Below are 24,328 nucleotides of genomic sequence, written 5' to 3'. Positions count from 1 at the left end.
TTGAATTCCATCACCTCCACTAGCTTTGTTCATAGTAGTGCTTTCTAAAACCTGCCTCTTGAGAAACCTATATGCAGGTCAGGAAGCAACAGTTAGAACTGGACATGGAACAACAGACTGGTTCCAAATAGGAAAAGGAGGACGTCAAGGCTGTATATTGTCACCCTGCTTATTTAACTTCTATGCAGAGTACATCATGAGAAACGCTGGGCTGGAAGAAGCACAGGCTGGAATCAAGATTGCCGGGAGAAATATCAATAATCTCAGATATGCAGATGACACCGCCCTTATGACAGAAATTGAAGAGGAGCTAAAGAGCCTCTTGATGAAAGTGAAAGTGGAGAGTGAAAAAGTTGGCTTAAAGCTCAACATTCAGAAAACGAAGATCATGGCATCTGGTCCCATCACTTCATGGGAAGTAGATGGAGAAACAGTGGAAACAGTGTCAGACTTTATATTTTTGGGCTCCATAACTGGAGAGGGCAATGGCAAGCCACTCCAGTACTCTTGACTGGAAAATCTCATGGACAGAGGAGCCTGGTAGGCTGCAATAGATGGTTTCGCTAAGAGCTGGACATGACTGAGCGCCTTCACTTTCACTTTTCACTTTCACGCATTGGAGAAGGAAATGGCAACCCACTCCACTGTTCCTGCCTGGAGAATTCCAGGGATGGTGGAGCCTGGTGGGCTGCCGTCTATGGGGCTGCACAGAGTCGGCAGCAGCAGCAATCACTGCAGATGGTGATTGCAGCCATGAAATTAAAAGACACTTACTCCTTGGAAGGAAAGTTATGACCAACCTGGATAGCATATTGAAAAGCAGAGACATTATTTTGCCAACAAAGGTCCGTCTAGTCAAGGCTATGGTTTTTCCAGTGGTCATGTATGGGTGTGAGAGTTGGACTGTGAAGAAAGCTGAGTGCCGAAGAATTGATGCTTTTGAACTGTGGTGTTGGAGAAGACTCTTGAGAGTCCCTTGGACTGCAAGGAGATCCAACCAGTCCATTCTAAAGGAGATCAGTCCTGGGTGTTCCTTGGAAGGACTGATGCTGAAGCTGAAACTCTAATACTTTGGCCACTTCATGCGAAGAGCTGACTCATTGGAAAACACTCTGATGCTGGGAGGGATTGGGGGGAGGAGGAAAAGGGGACGACAGAGGATGAGATGTCTGGGTGGCATCACCAACTCGAAGGACATGAGTTTGGGTGAACTCTGGAAGTTGGTGATGGACAGGGAGGCCTGGTGTGCTGCAATTCAAGGGGTCGCAAAGAGTGGGACACAACTGAGCGACTGAACTGAACTGAAGAAATCCTCCTAGCATCCCACTCTGACACCACCCTTTTTACTTATTGGACTGAACTAAATCTAAAGGACTAGAGGGATAAAAGCACAGAAAGATAAACATATAACTTTGCAAACACTTTGAAAGGCTCTCAAAATCCAATAAAAGTTTACAATGATGTCAATAATATGAAATAAACTAATAGAAACTGGAGAAAAGAACAATTCCCTTCATAAAACTTACCCGAGATTCCTCTTAATGGCAAATTCTCAGTGCATTCGAAAAGACTGTTAGATGTGCAAACATACAAACTATGTACTTTTTCAGGACCTCAATTACATATAAGGCATCAATGCAGTAAGGGCCAATTAAATTGCTGATTTATAGAAAAGACCACCTCACTTATTATCTTGTACTAAAAGTAAATATTGCTTTAAAATCTAACCTAAGTGGAACTTAGGCAAAACATTTAGAGAATGTATTGGTATAATAAATGACTAAGAATCAAGACAGGATTCCACACCACAATTAAGGAGGACTCAGGAAAAGTACTATCTGTTTTTCAAAAAGTCCTTTACCTGATACCCACACTGAATATACATCTTATATAGTAGCTCTGAGACTTTAATGAGTACCTCTCATTCCTATGACCTCTGACATCACCACTCTTCCTGGTTTTCGAAAATGAAAGTCACTCAGCCATGTCCAACTCTTTACAACCCCATGGACTGTACAGTCGGTGGAATTCTCCACAAAATTCCATATTCATATTCATGTATTGAATAGCATACACATGTCGTATATGCATATGGAATTCTCCAGGCCAGAATACTGGAGTGGGTAACCTTTCCCTTCTCCAGGGGATCTTCTCAACCCAGAAATGAAACCCAGGTCTCCCGCATTGCAGGCAGATTCTTTACCAGCTGAGCCACAAGGCAAGCCTAAGAATACTGGTGTGGGTACCCTATTCCTTCTCCAGCAGATCTTCCCAACCCAGGACTCAACCGGGGTCTCCTGCACTGCAGACGGATTCTTTATCAACTGAGCTATCAGCGAAGCCCAATAAGCAATAGTCATGAATAATAATAATAAAGACTTGATATAATAATTAATAATTAAGACCTGATAAAAGATCAGCATATTTCAATGACTACATCAAGAATGAGATCCCAAAGCACTATACAAATTGTTTCTGAAATAGTTTATTATTTCTGCCTGAAATACAGGGTCCAATGACCAGGGCTTCAGAATACTTACACAATGGAGAGGGCTGGGGTGATATTAGCATGATACCAAATTTCTACTACATATCATGCTTAATCCTTGTATCTTGCTTAGTCTTCTTGAGGAAAAAAATCCATATAATTTAAGAGTAAAATTAATGAAGTGTAAATCTGACTATAAAATATGTGAGGCAGAACACCCTTGCTCCAAAAATAGAATGAAAAGCACAAAAACAAAAACAAAAACCTTTTTAAAGAAAACAAAGCAAATGAAACAAAACAGGAACAGTTAAGGCAGCATATGCAGTCAAACAAAAAAGGCTAGGACACCAAGCCTCCCTGTGTTACAATAAGGGCACAGACACAGTAGTCTCACTGTGGCTTTTCCAAGGAGTTCCAGATCACCCCTAGGGAAATACTTAACCTGGATGAAAATTTTTTATAAGAAAGAATTAAAAAAGGATAGAATTTTAAGATTTTAGAAAAGCATTTAAAAAAAAAAGCATGCCTATTTATATACACCTGGATGTGTGTGTTAGTCACTCAGTCGTGTCCAACTTTTAGTAACCTCATGGCCTGTGGCCCACCAGGCTCCTCTGTCCATGGAATTCTCCAGCCAAGAATACTGGAGTGAGTTGCCATTTCCTTCTCCAGGGGATTTTTCTGACCCAGGAATTGAACCCAGGTCTCCCGCCTTGCAGGCAGACTCTACCAACTGAGCCACCAGGGAAGCCCTGGTGGATACTGAATACTGAAGATCTATTGCTGCCTTCACCAACCCAAAGGCTGGCAAATTTGCTCACTTTCCTCCTTTGTTCTACTACCAGTAAATACCTTGCTACAGACTGGGAACAATATGGGGCTTTACTCTACCAGTGAGCTTTATGAATTAAACTGGAATCAGGATGGTTCCTAGGTGACACAGTGGTAAAGAATCCGGCTGCTAATTCAGGAGACCTAAGAGACATGGGTTAGATCCCTGGGGCTGGGAAGATCACCTGGAGAAGGAAATGGCAATCTACTCCAGTATTCTTGCCTGGAAATTCCATAGACAGAGGAGCCTGGCAGGCTACAGTCCACAGGGTCACAAAGTCGGACATGACTGAGCACACAGCACAGGCAGGTACACAGAATGCCCACAGCCCTCTATTGTCCATACATAAGTCACTCTCCCTATTCCTTACAGCACCACTTCAAAGAGGTGGGGCTCCTTCTGCATTAGGTTACATTTTTACCCCCTTTACTAGGAACCTCTTTCTGAGCCTATCCTCCTCACACTGAATTAGTACTAATGGTTTATGTTTCTTCCCTCAGGGCCTAAATCTTTATTTGTTCCTATTAAATATCACACTGTTTAAAAATCTTCTAAATTTCAACTTGCCCTGATTAGTCTGAATTATACAATGCAAATTAGACCTCTCAACAAGGCTTGATCTTGAAATGCAATAAACATAATCGCAACTGATTAAGTTAAATTATGCTACCACAGAAGATAGACTTTACATATTTCATATACTTCCAAGCTATAATGAACTCTAAATTGTACCCCAAATGTACCCAGAGTTACGCTTTTGTGAAAAATACAGTATCTACCACTCATTAAGTGTTTACTATGAATCAGGTACTGTCTTAATGTTTTACATGCATTCTTACTTAATCCCCAGAACAACCCTAAAGGTAGATGGTATCACCACAGTCAAGAGCAGATCACATTCGACTGCAGCAAGATCCTATCCCTGAACCACTATACTATAGAGGTATGATCATGGCTAGTAGGTATCTATGGTTTCACATGCAAAATAACTGTAAGAGCAGTTATTATTACCGTAGCTTTAACATGTTGATCGATGTGATATAAAATAAATTCGACATGGCTGATTATTCAAAAAAGTAAACCTATACATTTCCTACACATTTAATTCAAAATTGAGTTTAAGGTGCAATTTTCTAGATCATCATGTAAGTCTAGTCTACAAGTCTAGACTTAGCTGTCACTCACTAATGCAAATACCCAGAAGACATCAAACTTCTCATCTCTATCCCTTTGGTCATTCCCACCACCAATGCTCAAACTGGTCTTCTTGCAGTTTAATATTTTTTCTTAAACCAGATCTGAACATTGTTAAAATACAAAAACCTTATATAGTTGCCCACTGTCAGTGGTACAAAGGTCAAACTCTTCAACAAAATGATCAAAACTAATATACCCTGTGTTGTAGGTATCAACTGTCTCCACTTTACAGAGGCGGAAACTAAAGCTGAACACTGGAGTGGGGTGCCATTTCCTTCTCCAATGCATGAAAGTGAAAGGGAAGTCCGACTCCTAGCGACCCCATGGACTGCAGCCTACCAGGCTCCTCCATCCATGGGATTTTCCAGGCAAGAGTACTGGAGTGGGGTGCCATTGCCTTCTCCGGCTTAACTGTCTAGAAGGTAACAAAACTCATCCTGAGTAGGATGGTGCAACAGCAGCTAAAACAAAAGACTAAAACCAACTATCAATTTCCTTAAGCCTTCAACTTCTTAAAGAAAACTCCTCTTGACTTTTTAGTCACTACTTAGCAAAAACATCAATGGCTAAAAGCAAGTATAGTTTATTGTTCCTGTTTTTAGTGAATCAACCAACATTCTTAAAAAAAAAAAAAAGACTTATACAGTCTGAAGGGAAGCCAGAGCATCCATAAGTAAAACTGGAATCTAATATGGAAGTTAAATTTAGCATGCTTGGAGTTCAGAGAGTCCATTTATAAGGTAAAAGTTAGGTTAAACATAACACTGGTACTTTTAAACACCTTTTTTGAGAAATGGGATGGGATTTTTCTATCACTGCTAATTTACTTAGAAATTACATGCTTTCCCAAGTTAAATCCACCCTTCTAAATACAGAGTATGCTCAAAACATTCAACCAGCTACCTTTAATCATATAATAAGACTTCTGGTCTAAATTTACTTTGTTAAATTTCTTTATTCTAATCAGTTGTCCTTCAAAGCTAAGAAGAAAAAATACTTTTTCTAAATATGTTCAAATCAGGGAAACATATATTCTTTAATCACAAAACTAAAACTAAGGAAACTAAAACACTAAAAATGTTTGTTACATTATTCAAACACTGTTAACACTATTCCACTACCTAAAGGATCACTTAAACTAATTTAGCTTTGTATGTAATTTACAATCTCCCTTTTTTGGTTCTAGCCATTCAACAAACATTTTATTGCGCATTTACCCTACGTCACTATTCTACATATAAGGGAAACAATACATCTTAGCTCCTGAGCTCAGTAAACAACCAGTCTAATAAAAGTGAATAAGAGAAAGAGGTAATTAAGATTAAGTCTGACAGTCCTCATAATATTTACTAGTTACTGAAGCATTTTCATTTATCTCCAAAAATTCTTTGCTACTTTTCCCACCAGGAGGTAGAACTTAACTCTCCCCTTAAGCAGTAACTTACTTCTAGGGACAAATAGTAACTATTCAGTGGAGAAACCTGGCCGTCATCCCCTAAACTGAGTGGCCAAGGTTAGTATCACCAGTACTAAGACATGTTGAGATGATGTCCTTCCCAGTATGATGTGATTAGAAAGGCATTTCTCCTGTATTCTTCCCCAAATTCCATAACCTCAATCTAATCACGAGAAGGCAACACACAGACCAAACTGACAGACAGTGGACAAGAGGCCTGACAGTACTTTCCAAAGTGCCAGTCAGGAAAAACAGGGAAAAGGTGGACTGCAGGAGACTAAAGAAACGTGACAGCTAAATGCAACAGGTATCCTGAACTGACCTTTGAACAGAAAAAGGATGTGAGCAGGAAAACTAGAGAAATACAGATGAAATCTGTAGTTTACTTAATGGTGGTGTGCCAATTCTTAGTTTTGACAAATGCACCGTGGTTATAAAAGATATTAATAATAAGGGAAACTAGGTAAAGGTTATACAAGGACTCTTTGCAATTTCTATAAATCTAAAATTATTTCAAATTAAGAGAAGAGAATAATCCACTATCCAGGAACAAGGCAGATTTTGGTTTGGGTAGAAAACAAATGGTTCAGTAAGCTGGCATTAAGGCGGGGGGCGGGAGCAGGAATTGAGGGTAATGTCGCAAGAGAGAAAAGCAGGAACCACGTATCCTCAAGATTTAGCTCAAATCCCACTAGTTACAACTAGTTACAACCTAGTGCTTAAGTGGCTTCCTCTTCTGAAATCACTTCCTATACAGCCAATTGTACATAACCAAGCACCACCTGGGAATAGTACAGAACTTAACTTCATAAAGTAGCCAAGTGCTCAACACAATAAGTGCTCAAAAAATGTTAACCATTATGACTGAGGTTGTAATGTTATCATCACCAATACAATAATAATGACGACAATGACGATGATAATGACAATATTCAAAGATTACTGCCTCCCCATGGCTAGTTTTCAGGACTTTTACTTTTTAGTGATCTTTCCCAGTTAAAAAGAGAAAAACAAAAACTTCTTGCTATGTGCTTACTAATAGCTAGGAAAAATACCTATTTTATTAATAATAGCAAAATTTTGATGTACAACTGCTTTTTTCCCCATACAAAGAGCCATAATAAAGTTAGTCAACAGATATGAAGAGATATTTGGAGTCAACAGTCAAATAGAACTTTAAGAACTGCAGAATGAGGAAATCAAAGGGATGTCTCTGAAATTTCAAAATAATCAAGCTTCCAAATCTCCCATGTTTCACATATGATCAACTGCAGATAGCATTCAAGGAAGGGAAAACAAAACTTCCAAAAGTTCCAAAATAAGAATATAAAAGATAAGGAACATGAGCATCCGTGGATTCTGGTCTTCACTGACTGCAGGGGCCCTAGCACCAATCCCCCTTGGGTACCAAGGGACAGCCGTACATCCTTTCTTATTTTCTTAACTGGGAAGTTAAATATCTGAAATGTTTCAAACATCCCAAAGAAAAAAACAAGCTATTTAAGGCTGGTTTTCAATTATTTCAAGCATTTTTTTCTTCATCTCTTAATTTCACCAATTGTATGTCCATGTGAAGCTCTCACAGTGGCACAGTGGTAGCATACGCTATGCTGGTGGTCTAAGTTGTGTTGACACCAAATGTGAAAGTTTGAAGAGGTCCTTTGTACACAAGGTATTTTGCAGTGTATACAAACTATTCCCAATAATACTGTGTGGGACCACACATGGGAAAATGTTAATTTCTGCATCAAATACTCCTGATATTGAAGTTCTGGTGGGCTATAATGAATATTCCCCAACACCCAGTTCATATTCCATTAAGAGATGAATCTGAATCAGCCAGAATGAATTTAGATACTCAACAGTATGTCTGAGATGGCACAGCATAAAAGTAAAAAAGTTTATCTAACTTATGTGAAAAGTTACAGCACATAATATACAACTCTGCCCATGTTGCTTAGATATTAAACCATTAGGAGTAGACAGTAAAGTCGCAAAGTTAACTGAGTTGTTTCTTCCGAGAGAAACTCTTTTTCAGCTGAAATATCAATGTTCTATCATTTCTGTAAATTATAGAGATTTCCAAGATAGAGTGATAATTCAAAAAGGGTATCAGATACCACCTTATCGAAGTGACCAAAGTTAACATCACCAGTGATGTCATGTGGATAACATTCTAATCCAACAGGACGCAGTAAAAAGAGCACTCACCATTCTGGGTTTTCTCCTCAAAACTCTAGTCTAATCATGGAAAAATATCTGACAGACCTAAACTGAGGGACATTTTACAAAACACTTAATTGGTACTCCTCAAAACTACCCAGATGAAGGAAAACAAGGAAAGACTGAGGAATGGAACAGACCAGAGAGGACTACGGGAGACACGACGACCAAAAGTCACGTGGGATCCTGGACCGCATCCGGAAAAGCGAAGGACACTGATGGGAAAACTGGTGGAATCTGGATAAAGTCTGGAGTTCAGTTAACAGTAATGTACCAATGTTGGTTTCTTAGACTTATGTACCACAGGAATGTTAAGATGATAACATTAGAGGAAGCCTGGCTGAGGTCTATTGAAACCTCTCTAAATTATCTCTGCAAGTTTTCAGTACACCCAACATTATTTCAAAATAAAAAATGTAATAAAAAAAAATTAAAACTTCAGAAAAACTTGTTTATAAAAGTTATCTAGGAACAAACTTATGGCTGCCAGGGGTGTGGGGGGCTTGGGGGGAAGGGACAGTTAAGGAGTTGCGGATGGGCATGTACACAATGCTATATTTAAAATGGATAACCAACAAGGACCTACTGTATAGCACATGGAACTCTGCTCAGTGTTATGTGGCAGCCTGGATAGGAGGGGAGTTTGACGGAGAACAGATACATGCATGTATGGCTGAGCCCCTTCCCAGTTCACCTGTAACTATCACAACATTGTTAATTGGCTATACTCCTGTACAAAACAAAAAGTTTAAAAAAAAAAGTTATCCAGTAGCCACAGATAAACTTTCTTGGAATGAACACTATCACTAATGCATTCAATCACCAAGCTAAGTTTCATAAATATTTCAAATACACCACCAAGAAGAAAAATCTGAGATTAAGTCACAGTATTATAAAGAACATGACAGTCATTAATTCAACTACATTAACTTAAGACTCTTCAGTTCAGTAACTTCTTACTACTTACTGAACAAAACCCAAATTCCTATAAGGCTCTAAATGACAGAGCCCCTTATTTCTCACTCAGCAGGATTTATTCAGATAGCCAAGCTTTCTGAGAGTTGCTAGACAACAGCAAGCTCATTCCCACCTCAGAGATGGCCTTTGCACTTGGTTTTCTTCTAGTCCTGGTTCTCAAACAGCTGAATACATCTCAGGACCAGGGACCCATTTAAGGTGGGGTGCCAACTGCTAAAGTATCTGTTCATTTCTTCCACTCTACTTAACACAATGTATAATTATTTCACCTGGTTAATTATCTTATGTTTCTCTCCTCTAGGTGTTCACTAGGTTGTCTCTAAATATCTGGCAAAGTTCCTGAAACAGCTGGACTCAGTAAATATCTTTTGAATGAATGAATGAATGAATCTACCAACTTGTAAAAACTATTCTCAAGACAGGACATGACTGTCTAAAGAATTCCATCCCATGAATGGACAGTTCTGTCAGAATAGTGAAGTAAATCTTCTTTACTCTTTATTTCTATTTTTAGTAGATCATAGTTCTGTCCCTTGGAGCTTTAATCCTCTCTTAAGATAGCCCTGAAAATATCAATCCATAGCTATATCACACTGACTCTTCCAAACAACATGTGTACTTTTCAAAATGCCCCCCAAAGCTCCCTGAATTGAAAAATATTTAATATTTTAGTAAAGCTTTTATTATGCCCTGCTGGTTATCAACAGCTCACATTTGTCTTACCCACCTGCTCTGTGATACACACCAGTATCTAAGAACAGATGCTTTTCACAAATTATGCAAGAGGAAAAGGGATGACAAACAGGATTTAATTCTTCTAGAATATGTCAGATACTAAAGCTATTTGATACAGGAGGTCAAGCCCTCAAAATGTGTGTATAAACCTGAACTCAACCTTTTGCCATTTCTTCCAATTCTCTGGTATCACCTTTTCACTCTTATTGCTACTGCCCACATTTCACTCAAACCTCCATTATCCATTCTGTTTTTCCTGCTTCTAGACCAAGATAGACAGACAGATTTTATATCCTCACACCCCTGCTGGGGAACCTAGAATGACACACAACTGCTTCAAGTTTAAGCCTCTTTTTTTTCAAGGATTCTGTCTTCCATAATCTGACTCTATTATTATTTCAGACCATTCCCCCAAACTAAGTCTTTGTTCTAAGTGACAGGCCTCATATTTCCCTGCTTGTATCACCTGCTTGTTTCTAAATCTATGGCTCTGCATTTTATGAGTTCACCTTTCCTCAATCAATGAGTCACAAACCTCTAAAACTTAAAAGCACTACCCTACTTTCTAAAATAAGAATGTTACAAAGCTCTTGGTCAGCAATTTTTCCAATGATCAAATATTTTCCTATTTTTAATAGTTTTTCCTTTGTCTTATCATGGAAAACAAAAAGGCTGTTGATTGATTAACACTTCCATATGCTTCTTTCAATACCAAAGGCAAATCAGGTATAGTAAAAGAAAACCATTATATTCTTAAGTGCCTTTAACCACTTAAGGCTTAAAAGTTATTCTGGGACATGGAAACTTCAAGCCAAGCTAACAACAGTTGTAAGAGTACTCAAAACTCAAGACAGTGAAAATTAATGAGCACATCAATAAATGTACAAAGCATTTTACATGTAAACTTTCAAAACAGCACTTTTAATATGCTAAGGACAATAATATCTTAAATTATTAAATCTCCCCTGTCTTCTTTTTACTAATCAAAATGAATATTTGTGTCCCTAGGCCAAAACATTTGCTTAACGATGGTACTTAACAAAGATACTATTAGGTACTTGTGAAAGACTATTTCTAAAATTAGTAGAAGGAATATCTGTTGATTTTAATGACTAAAAATTTCATTCATCTATATCAACAGGCTAACTAAAGTTTAACTTTTCAAGTTCAAAGACAAAAAGCAAGACAATTTATCAAATTCTGTGATTAGTATAATTTATTCATTATGGGTGAAGTAGTTAAAAAATCTTTCCATAAATTCTCAAAGATGTTCATCAAAACCACTTAATACCAGCTGAAGGGAAACCAATAGCAGTACCACATTCTCAAAACATGAAATATATATTTTAAATGCATGTATTTATATCAAACAATAATTAACTGAATTATGCCAAACAGCATTATAGTGCCCCACTACTATATGATAAACAAAAGTGTAATTATGATCCAAGTAAAAATCTAAAGAGAAGCAAAGTCAGATGAACTTGATACTCAACTGCTGTACTTTCAAGCTTTTAATTTTGTTTAAAAGCTTTTCTCATTCTAAGGATTGCTGAGCTGTTGAACTTGCACCTCCCCAGAATTTCAGCTTGGCCAGGGCCTTTCTTTTCAAAAATCTCTCTGCAATGAAAGAAATTATGGTCTAAATCACAAAGATGACAAGAAACCTTAGCAATTTAAATAGACAAGCCTTGAAATAATATTGTGATCAAAGTATCAAGCAGCCTAATAAAACCCAGGTGGCTCAAGCTTATCATATATGGTACTCATTACCACAATTGCACTATTTAATCTACTTCCTGGTGTCAACAAAAACTTTCTGTTATTAATTCCCTCCAGTTATGGATCTGCTTAAGTTACTGCAGTTTTCTGATAAGACAGCTCTTTGTCCAAAAAAAATTTTTAAAAGAGGGAGCGAGTCTCATTTTAAATGTTTCAGAACTAGAGCCATGGCTGGTAAAAACCACAGAAACCACAGTGGCTTTGTATTATTAGTCATCTATATAAGGTTATGTTAATTCCTAAGGAGGTACCAGATGACTTATGATTAACACAGTTTTATAAGGGCTCCTATGTTTACATCAAAAAGGTAACCATATGCATACGCAAAGAACGGCTTTACAAGTTCTAAGCCTCAGATTCAAACAAGAGATTTACCTACTGACAAAGCTATATAGGTTAGATTCTGCCAGTCAATTCCTCTTACCCATATACAACTTCTCCATCATTCACATGGCTACAACTTGTAAGATTTTAAAGCAATTTTCCCATTTATAGGTCTTACTGACCTTTTAAAATAGTATTTAAATGTTTCTCAGGAAACTTGTTTTATAGTATAATTTCTTTCCAAAAAGATTCCATTTAGGCAAAGTAAAAATGCTAGCATTATTACATCTACCTCAACAATGGTGTCAAACCCTAAAGCAGCATAAAGATTCTATCCCCCTCCCCACAAAAAAATTGAGAAAAATATAACAGGGTGGCAAGATCATGGTTACTGTCTTTGGATTTTCTACTTGGTCTCAAGCACAGGTACCACAATATCCAAAAGGTGAAGTTGAGAGCTGAATGTGTTTCAAGCCTCTGGTTTACAGACAGCTGGCTGTACTGGGTACAAAGAAAAACCACTCACCACTCAGCGTTTCATGAGTGGCACCCAGTGTTCACACAGATTCCTTACAACTCACAGATCTATTTCCTTTCCACACTCTCTTCTCTTTCACTCTGCTTGCGCAGATGGCAGGCACAGCAGATTGGAAGCACTGCACAGCATACCACTTAAGCATACTGTGTACTCAGTAAAGAAGGAAATTCACATGACAGGCTTTATCAGTATTGTCTGTTTAAGGCATCTACAAAGCGATGTATTCCAGAAAGTCTTCCTGTGTCATCAGTCACAGATTGATCTCCAAAGTTAAATTAAACCATCTATTCAACCTATTGTTTGTAACCGCATTTGACAGCATTTAATAAGAATGTATTTTCCCTCCCTTAACCTAACCAGATCAATTTATACTTTTAATTAGGTCCTTTTAGCATTGAAATGGGCTTAAGAGTGCCTGAGCAGACTGTATATATTCAACCATCACTAATTTTCTGTTGACCTGAAGGTTAGAATTGCCCTTCATTTTTATTTAATACCTCCTATACAGGCACAGACTTAAGAAACTTTCTGAATCTAGTGTTAAATTCAACAATCCAGCTGTGCTAATAGTAATGATAACACCAAAAAGTCGCCTTTAAGTAAATACATCATGCCTACATGTCACAACTACATGCATCTATCTCTCCCTCACTCACAACGATTTCAACAAAACACTGGGAATATGGAAAACCCTCCTAAACTGTGGTGAATTAACATAATAGATGAGCAGGTTGGAATTTCAGGCTCTAGATTAGCCACTTATTCTAAACTTGGGCCTCTCTAGGCTTCAGCTTCCGAAGTGTACAAAAACAATCACAAAAGTTCCTCTTGTGATCCACTCTGCAAATGTGAAAACTGAGACTAGAGACCCATGATTACAATTAGTAATAAACCAGAACTTTACCAGAACTCCATCTAAATTTATGTCTTTCAGAACGTTTGCAAGGTCTGTATATAAATGATTCAAAAATTTTTCTCAACCAAGAGCTATAACGGTAAATGTATACACACACCATTTCCACACATGTGGAACTGGCTGCAACTTATTTTTTATCAAGCTGCCTATAGGATGAGGAGACAAGAAACAAAGAAATACAAATCTGGATTCTAGCAATACATTAGTCTCATGGTTAATCATGTCAAACATCTCCTAAAGGAGCAGGGAAGTAACCCAGACATGCTTACAGTGATTTTAACAGTTCACAGTATGTCTAATACCATCCCATTCCTCATTCATTCGTCAGAAAAAATGGCTAATACCCACAAAGGTGTTATGTCACCACTCTTCATATAACCCTTCACCCTCTTCTAATAATGAATCTTTGCAATGTTTTATTTTATCTGTGTTTCAAAGTAGGAATGGTGGTAAGAGTGGTATGAGGAGGAAAAGAAGAAATTTCTAAATTAAGGAGAAATAATTCACCTTAGCAAGTCTTGCTCACAGACTTTTAAAACTGAGTATTTTTGTTTACAGATTAAATTATTGACAGAGGAAGTTTTACCTAAAGATTTGGGAACCCCACCCAAGTGATATCAAAAATAAATATAAAATATTTCTAATACAAAAATGAAAAACATGGTAATTTACAAATCTTGAGGAACCATGTTATTTTACAAAATAATGGAATTACCCTGAATCGCAAATCCATAGATGTGTAGATTTACAGACACATATTTATAATTCTAAGCTATTCTTCAACTACACAAAAACCTTCCAGAGACTTGCTTGCACCTGAATAGCAACATAATCTTCACTTAGTATACTAACAATCTGATTTCACTAAATAATGTGCTAACAAATCTCCCCATGCTTCAAGTCACAAACATTGCTCAGAACAGCTAGGTTCTTGAAATAATGAACACCTCAGAAAATATCCTTAGCAGGTATAGACACGAAATGGCCACTGGAAATGCCTGGCACATAGTTCCCCCTGAAATACTGACTTGATGAGTGAATAACAAAGGGATAAAGAAAGAAAAGAAAAGGAGAAGGTAAAGTGAGAACAGAGCAGCCTGGAAGCTACAGTAGCTTGAGGACAAATGCTATTTGCGGAGGAACTGCTGCTGCCGCCTTTTACTGCTTGCTGGGGTCATTAACGTGTGCCCCAAGCCCAAAGCCCCCACGAGGACTCTGCTGCGGGACTCTTACGACCATTACTGCTGCCTGTGGGACTAGTAGCCTGCCACCTAAAACTATGTGCTCAAGGTCCTCACCCATCCAATTCTACAAAACAGAAACAAGACAGATATATTTCTGCAAAGACCACTGAAATAGCTGTAATCCTCTCACCATTCAAGGAGGAGAGAAAGGTTGTCTGTACATTAAAATGTCTGTAGGTTAAATATTAGAGAAAACAAAGGGTGAATGTGCAGAGGGTGAAAAGAGGGGCGATGCAGGGTTGCATTATAAACTCAGCCATTATATTGTTACTTAAGTCGAAATAAATATTGCCTTTGTTTTCAGAAATATTAGAAAGCATCTAAAATGTACTGAGTAAAAATTACTGATTAAAAAAAAAAGGCAGCAAATAATCCTCATGTTGAAACGGGATAAAGATATGAAAAGATCAATCTAAAACTGGTAATAGGTAAGTCTTGGAGAGTAATCTCAAACAGATAAAAGTTTCAAGAGCTATGAAAGTTTCACCTAGAGAGACGAATACAAAACAAACAGAACACTTCACTCTTAATAAAAAGGGCAGTTTGCAAAATACAATATTAGCACCAAAACATCAAACCTAACTATAATTAATCTATCAATCTACAAAACTTGCAGGTCAGATAATATATTGAATTGGGGGAGTGAAGCCAGGTAACACTTCTCCTGGGTAAGATAGAAAGCTAGCTTTAAATGTGATGATTAGGACAATTTTTAGTAAAACAGAAATAGCAAGGATCTTTGGTTACACACTAACTGTGACTTTTTGACATTTTAATTAATGCCCAAACAGTTCATTTTTAATGGTTATTATCTTAAAGTTTAATAATGAATTCAAATATCTATACCTAATGTCATTGTGGTTCAAAAGTAAGGCTATTTTTATTTAATTAAAATTTAAACCACTGGGAATAGTAATTTAAGGATTACATTTTTAGACTTGGGAAACAGGAATTTTAAATACTATTTAAGTATTGTATCCACCTGTAATTTTCAAATCTTAAAGTATTACTTTAAGTCTGCACAAAATTTGAACAGGTTTTACTTGGCTTCTCTCCAAACCATAGCACTTACGCTTCAGGGACCAAGGGAGGGTACAGTGTAAAGCGCTTTAATTTCTGAAAGCAGAAAAATCTTTTCCCTTGACCACATTTTCAATAGTATATCCTTCCATGCACAGGAGTTTCTCAATTCACTTAAAAAGCGAGGGGAAAATCCTAAATTTTAAAACACGAAGTAAACACAAAAAATATTTTTCAAGCTTTTAAAAAGAAGCAGACCTTGCTCCTACTCTTGTATTTTAAAATCTGCAGACACCCAAACTGGAAGAATGAAAAAGGCATACAAACATCAGGATTGAGGCTTTATATCTGGATTTTACTTCTCATATTCTAATCACCTTAATAAGCCAAAAAAACTAAACATATAAAATATGGTTAAGGTTATTAAGTTAGTTTCAAATCACAAACCATAGCTTTATGAGTGATCAAAATAATTTAAGTAAGCAATAATCTAAAGTTCATTACCCTGAATATTCAGCAATAAATTTCTCAGTGTGAAGGATTTAACATTTTCAAAACACCACCGTGAATAACCACCAAGCATCAGTACCCTGGAGAACTGCGGCGTAAGTCAGAGGACAGAGTCTCTCCAGTTACCTGACTATACAGTATTTCATTGAAAATGACACATATATGAAATAGTTTATTAAATATTTAAGATTTATTAAGCATTCTATTTAAATACCTATTAAATATTTTAAATAGAGCTAAATGAAGCAAGGGTCCTGAGTTTCTATAAACAAAGCACTCAACTACCGTCAGGCATCTTTTTATGTATTAAAAGAGCCTAGATGTCAAAGACAACTTCACTACCTGATAGAAAATCAGCAACAAAATTTGAAAAATACTATCAAGGGACATAATCAGCTCTGAATAATAAAGATGCCAAATTAAATATATATTAAATAGTTTGTTCTTTGTTTCTAGAGATGCTTGTGTTATATATGAGGGCCCCAAAATGTGAATAACTTAAACAAACTCAGAAGACATAACTCCCTTAAAAATTACTTAAAATGCAACTGATAATCAACTTTACCTCCCCTGTAACTGTAAAGTCATCGCCCAAAAGGAATGAGTAGCTCATATCTGAGTGTTGCCATCATTTTTTCCTTTTCTCACTCTAAACTTACATCAATTCTATTTCACAATTCTTTACACACTTGTCTCTCCCACCTAAAATCTTTCAAAGCAGTAACTAGATTTCGTATCTGTATCTTTTTCACCACCCACTCAATGTAATTTGCTGGATAAAAGCTGAAAAGAAAATTTTTCCTAAGATATCTTAAACATTTTTATCATACCTCCTCCACTTAATGATCTGAGGCCACAAAGTAAATTTGCTCCTACTTCTCCAATAAGTTTCAAAACACACTCCAATATGGTCTACATAAACCTTCAATATTTCTACCAAGAAAAGTTCTTTGGGAGAAAAAATAAAGCAATAAAAGAAATGGGTTTTTTTAAAAAACTAAATTTGTCAAACAGATCACAGTGATCGCTGACTGTTCATACAGATAGAAGATAATACAAAATAATAACTAAACATCATGTCTTTTCACAGAATGTCCCCATCGGTCTGAGAAAGTATGAAAGGCTTTCTCTGTTCTGACTCAGTGCTTTCCTGAACTCAAAAGCAATACACAGCTGAAGCAGTAACCACCGGCTAGGTTTAAAGCCATGTTGCCCTCACCCTGTGGGCCGCAAGCAAAGGAGAAGGTGAGACTTCAGGAAGCAAGTAATTAAGCAGAGACTTTCTCCAATGTAAACTGCGGCTTAGCCAGGTAGAAAGTATGGAAAATAATGTAACTATACAAACCCAATCTCTCCGAATCCAGTGATACCAAAATAACACCTATGCCATGAAAAATTACTGTGATTACATTTCATTTTAATTACATTTTGGCCAATCCATACTTTAGTCTTTAAAAAGTCTGTTGAAGGCTACACTACTACCTTTCTTTTGGAAGCCTGATGATAAAGTGATAGTGTACGGCACAGTGTTAAGTAGTGTTTCTTGCTCTAACACTAAACTTGAGTAACAAAAAAGAAAATAATTTTCAAGTGCCTGAAAATAAACAGAAAGGTTAAGAGCTCTGTGTGTGTGCACACTGCTTCACTGTGTGAAATGACTTCAGTAATTACAGTCAGTACAGTCTTAGCTAGGCATCAGCTCACTCCCCTGACTCCATTTTAGTAGCACAATAGTCTTCATGCTTCATTTCTCTAAGAAACTTATTTGAAGGCCAAGGATCATCCTTTGTGACTGACTTAACAGGAGCAAAATTTTCAAAATTGTCTATTCTAAATATGAAAATTATGGATTTGGCTCTGATTCAGAATAAAGTAAGCTTCTTATATCACCTGCAATATTATATTGATTTAGTTGACTGAAAAACAAGACAGTGAGTTATTGGATCTGTGTTTAATTCACTGCACTTTATAACCATATTTAAGGAATTTGATTGTATAAAAAGTATCTGAATCTTATCAGATGAAAATATTTTTCCCTTTTAGCAAGCCTCGGGTTGCGTGTCTGAGAAAACAAATTAGTCTCTAGTTCTCCTAAGCTTGATAATAGTGCCCCCTAATGGGAATTTTAATATGAGTTTTCCTACTTAATTTTTAAAAAATCATATATTCTCTAATATGAGCACATTATCTCTCTAGAAAGTAAATTCTGTAACATAAAAGTGTATCAAGATTTAAACCATTCAAATGAGAGTTATCACATATGCCAAAAAAAAAAGAGTGAAACTTCACGCCAACAGTTTCTTATTTTCTGAATCACCTTATTGTAACATAAATCCACTGTAGCACTACCCAAAATGTTAACCTCAAATGCAAATTCTCCTTCAGCTATGTTCCGAGTATTCAGTAAGTGAGCAATTAATATGTGCTTGATCAATCAGATAAAAACAGGTTCAGAAGTGAGTTATTCAGAGTCACACAGATCCTAACTATAGAGCTGAGATTTCCACCTGAGTTTTCTGGCCTCATACCACTGTCTTTCCACAATGCCTGGTCACAAATCTACAACCATAAGTGAAAGCCTTCCTTTCCTACTACCTACAGATGCATGTTGTGAGCTCAGTCAAAGTGTGTGTGACTGACTCTTTGCAACCCCACAGACTGTAACCCACCAGCTTCCTCTGTCCACAGGATTTTTTAGGCAAGAACACTGAAGTGGGTTGCCACTTCCTCCTCCAGGGGATCTTCCCTATGCAGGGATCAAAACAGCGTTCCCTGTGTCTCCTGCATTGCATGCAAATTCTTTACCATTGAGTCATCAAGGAAGTCCATTATCTACAAACAGTTCTCCCAAATATCAGTAATTCAATGTGTGGGGTTTTTTTTTTTAAAGGAAAAATGCAGTAAAATTAAAGCAAAACTACCATTCTGATATTTCTAGGTGCACCAGCAAAATACCCGATAATACCAGCATTTTCATTATTGTGCCCACAAACAGTCTAGACTGATTGTCAGCGTCAAGGGCAACATCTAAAAGAAATAAACAAAAAGCCATCAATTCATGATAAAAAGAACTATCTAACTTTATGAGTGGGAAAAGAATAAGAAAAAGATATATATAAAAAAGAAATGGTCAGTTTTTCTTAAAGAACCAGACAGTAAAAAAAAAAAATTCAGGCCAGGTACCCGTATGATCTCTGTCACAACTACTCAACTAAGCCGCTGTAGCAGGAACACAGCCACAGAAAATACACAAGTGAATGGGCACGGCAGTGTTTCAAAGAAACATTACAACCGGGATGGCAGGGAGTCTGGGGGAGAATGAATACATGTATATGTATGGCTGAGTCCATCTACTGTCCCCTTGAAACTACTACAACATTGTTAATCGGCTATCAGTTCAGTTCAGTTCAGTCGCTCAGTCGTGTCCGACTCTTTGCGACCCCATGAATCGCAGCACGCCAGGCCTCCCTGTCCATCACCAACTCCCAGAGTTCACTCAGACTCACGTCCATCGAGTCCGTGATACCATCCAGACTTTTCATCCTCTGTTGGCTATAGTCCAATACAAAATAAAAATTTCAAAAAAAATTTCATATACAAAAAGCAGGCCCACAGATCATAGAATCTCTAGTTTACACTGGGCACAATAACAAACCAAAAAAAAAAAAACAAAACAAAAAAAAACACACGACAACGCAATTCAAAATATGTAATCACTAAAATTATTAAATGTTTGGTGAGTGCTTTACTTCCTTAGGGTGAAAGTCAGAGCAAAAGATCCTTCCCTGAACAAACATTAGTTTTAGCAACCATAAAGCAACAGAAAAGCAGTAAGCAAAACAATAGGCCTTTAGCATGATTTAAAACAATAAACATGCACAACTGTAACGGAAAAAATTAGCCTTTATCAAGTTTGATAAAAATCTAATGGTGACTGCATACTAATGTTCATTAAGATAAATAAACAGATTAAATGAGAGAATCTAAAACTCAAGAAGAAATACTGGGCACTGTCTTAGATTTTTCACATATATAAGAAAAATGGCAAGTCCTACTAGTTTCCAAATTAGCTTTCCTCACCTGGAAAATGGAATGAATAAAGCCTTCAACTATGCAGAGTAAATGATTATGGAAAATGCACATTTAATACACAGCAAACAATGTCCTGTAGTATTTTTTATTATTTAATGCTAAATTGAAGTCTGTTGCTACCTCAGTGTTATTTTTAAATGAGCTTCTTAAAGCATATGTTAATGAAAAGGCACACAGGCCAATTATCTCAAGTCCGTAAGAGAAGTTAGCATCCAATGATCAAGATCTTTGGTCGGTTCATCTACCATAATTGCACTAAACATTATTTCTTGCTCACATTTCAAATTAAGTATTTTAGGACTTCCCTAGTGGTCCAGGGGTTAAGAATTCGCCTGCCAATGCAGGGAACACAGGTACAATCCCTGGTCTGGTAAGATTCCACATGCCACGGGGTCACAACCACTGAGCCTGTGCTCTAGAACCCATGCTCTGCAACAAGAGAAGCCACCACAATGAGCAGCCTGCACACTACAACCACTCTGTGTAACTAGAGAAAGCTAACACACAGCAATGAAGACCCAGTGCAGCCAAAAAAATTCATTAACAAATAAACTGAGGATTTTATAAAACAAAATTAACTACTTGAGAAAACCACGAGACAATGTAAACTATCCAGGAATGGATTCTGCTTCCAACTGTGCCACTAACAGAGAAACTGAATAATTCACTTCAAATGAACCTCTTAGGCTCACTTATAAATCAAAGAAAGTATGCTAGCAAGCCATGGTATTCCAATCTAAAATAGTTATTACTGAATTATAACTGTGCTTCTCTAGATAGGGTGGTGAATATGGGAATCAGTTCAGTCGCTCAGTCATGGCCGACACTCTTTGGGACCCCATGAATCACAACACGCCAGGCCTCCCTGTCCATCACCAACTCCCGGAGTTCACCCAAACTCATGTGCATTGAGTCGGTGATGCCATCCAGCCACCTCATCCTCTGTCGTCCCCTTCCCCTCCTGCCCCCAATCCCTCCCAGCATTAGGGTCTTTTCCAATGAGTCAACTCTTCGCTTCAGCTGGCCAAAGTATTGGAGTTTCAGCTTCAGCATCAGTCCTTCCAATGAACACCCAGGACTGGTCTCCTTTAGGATGGACTGGTTGGATCTCCTTGTAGTCCAAGGGACTCGCAAGAGTCTTCTCCAGCACCACAGTTCAAAAGCATCAATTCTTCAGCACTCAGCTTTCTTCACAGTCCAATTCTCACATTCACACATGACCACAAGAAAAACCATAGCCTTGACTGGACGGACTTTGTTGGCAAAGTAACGTCTCTGCTTTTGAATATGCTATCTAGGTTGGTCATAACTTTCCTTACAAGGAGTAAGCGTCTTTTAATTTCATGGCTGCAGTCACCATCTGCAGTGATTTTGGAGCCCAGAAAAATAAAGTCTGACACTGTTTCCCCATCTACTGCCCATGAAGTGAGGGGACCAGATGCCATGATCTTAGTTTTCTGAATGTTGAGCTTTAAGCCAACTTTTTCACTCTCTTCTTTCACTTTCATCAAGAGGCTTTTTAGTTCCTGAAATCTATTAATAAAGGATTAAAAATATCTGTCAAAACTAAAGAAGCCTAACTAAGAAGCCTATCAGTTCAGTTCAGTTCAGTCACTCAGTCGTGTCCGACTCTTTGGGAATAGAGATATCCAAATACTGCCAGAATAGACTGAAGAGAAATCCCAACCATAATCTTGTGTTTTACACACATTTAATAGGCATATTATAGCCGTTCAAATGAAACAGGGAGACTCGGGCTGGCTTAAGATGAAAAAAAAAGTTTTTTAAAAAATTCAAATACTTAAGTGCCTAGAATAAAACAGCCTTGGTTAGTTTCTAAAAGTACTACTTCAATTAAAAAAAGATGTGCAGACCAAACTGCAATATCAAGGTATCAATCTCATTAAGAATATACTTTGTGTTACTACACGTTCAAGGTACTATGAGGACATGAAGTCAAATGAGATAACATTTTACCAAAGTTAAAAGTGATCAATGAATGAAAGGAATTTAAAAAACAATCACATTTACAATAGCATCAAAAAGAATAATATACTTAGGAACAAACTTAACCAATGCAGCAAAACACTTGTATGCTGGAAATTATAAAACAGTGCTGAAAGACAAAACAAAAGGAAAAGACATCCATCAAGTATTCATGAACTGGAAGATTTAATACCGTTATGCTGTCCATAATACCCGATGTGATCTACAGATTCAATACAATCCCTATCAAAATACCAATGGCATTTCTTTTTTTTTTCTTGCAGAAATAGGGAAAAAAACTATTTAAAATTCTTATGGAATCTCAAAGGACCCTAATAGCCAAAATAATGTTGAGAAAGAAAAACAAATTTGGAGACTCACACTTCTTGATTCCAAAACATATGACAAAGCAACAATAATCAAAAGAGTACAGCCCTAGCATATAATTCCTAGAAGAAAATATATGGAAGAAGCTTTGTAATACTAGAACCTTCAAAATACTGGTCTTGGCAATGATTTCTTGGAGATTACACCGTAAGTATAGGAAACAAAAGCAAAAATAGACAAGCTGAATTATATTAAAGCTTCTGTTCAACAAAAGAAACACCAAAAGTGTGAAAGATAATACCTGCAAACCATATGGAGTAAATATGCAGAATATATAAAGAACTCCTTCAACAAAACCCAAGAAATTAGCAAAGGACTTGAAAAGACATTTCACCTTCTAAAGAAGACATAAAGGCAGCCAACACGCATATGAAGAGGGGCTCAACATCACTAATATTAAGAAAATGTAAATCAAAACCACAATGAAAGACTGCCTCACACCTGTCGGAATGGCCATCATCAACAAGACAACAAATGCTGACAAGAATGTGAGAATTCAGACAACCTAATTTTCAACTAGATTAAAAAAAAAAATCCTTTAGGATGCTGACCTTGGCCTTTGGTAGGATCTTTTTAACTACTATTGGCCTTTGCTAACAAAGCAATTACACCTGCAGCACAAACATTCTGAAATGCTTAAGGAGTATCTTCTTTCTCAAGTAGACAACTCATCTCTTCTTAAACAGTAAGTCAAAAAACTACAGAAGGAAATGGCTGTGGGACAAAGCGACGATTTCTGTCCTTCAGACTGTAATTGGTAAGCTGCTTTCACAATGAGAAATCAGCACAGCTCCTATCCAAATTATCAGAATCACAAATCCCGAATAACTAAAGGCCAAACTAATCAAGTTTTTGATAATATAACTTCATTTCAGAGAATCTGTAGAATCTTTTTCAAGAGACTGAGAACTAGGTTACTCTGATGAACTCCTGGTAACAATTATGAAAGGTTATGGTGAACACTGGATCAATAACCATTTGTGTGAGTACCCTTACCTTCATCAAAGTCAGCATCATCTTCAGTGTGCTGAGGGAAAGGAAAACAGTTGGTAATCTCAAGTCGATCTTCTACAACAAGGCCCAAAAGCACTCCTTGAACCACCTCAGTTCCTTGTCCTTCTTCCTGGTAATGTTTGATAATCTTTAATACCACCTAAAAGAAAAAAATAGAAGTTTAAATATCACTCTTATAGTTTACACTTCCTTTATTTCAAAGACAAAATAAAACTATACTGATGAACCCACAGTTATATGACAGAACTGACCAAATTTCTTACAAACCATTTCCTTTACCCTTACATAAAAAAAATCTTACATAGTCTAAATGTACACCTGAAACTCTTCGAATTTGAAGATGTGTCAAAAATGTCCATGTGGACTTCCCTGGTGGTTCAGTGGTAAAGAATCTGCCTGCCTATGCAGGAGACCCAGGTTCGATCCCTGATCCAGAAAGAGCCCACATGCCATGGAGCAACTAAGCTGGAGAGCCACAACTACTGAAGCCTGCGTGCCCTAAAGCCTGTACTCTGCAACAGAAGAAGCCACTGCGATGAGAAGCTCCCATACCACAACTAGAGAGTAACCCCCACTCACCACAACTAGAGAAGGGTCCGTGCAGCA

At 37.2% G+C, this 24,328-nt stretch overlaps 1 protein-coding gene across 1 annotated transcript in view; it reads right to left on the bottom strand.

Moving 5' to 3' along the window:
* The window catches only part of EIF3H (eukaryotic translation initiation factor 3 subunit H), a 97,106-nt gene that overhangs the window by 43,355 nt on the left and 29,423 nt on the right, over window positions 1-24,328 (bottom strand). Inside the window, exon 2 of the mRNA XM_061439099.1 lies at window positions 23,705-23,861. Coding sequence (XP_061295083.1) covers window positions 23,705-23,861 — 157 coding nt within the window. The remainder of the gene's footprint in view (window positions 1-23,704; window positions 23,862-24,328) is intronic.

The sequence above is a fragment of the Bos javanicus genome, chromosome 14 (genome assembly GCF_032452875.1).
Source record: "Bos javanicus breed banteng chromosome 14, ARS-OSU_banteng_1.0, whole genome shotgun sequence".
In the NCBI taxonomy this organism is placed as follows: domain Eukaryota; kingdom Metazoa; phylum Chordata; class Mammalia; order Artiodactyla; family Bovidae; genus Bos; species Bos javanicus.
Note: the sequence above shows the minus strand (reverse complement) of the source record. Positions and strands in the feature narration are given on the sequence as shown.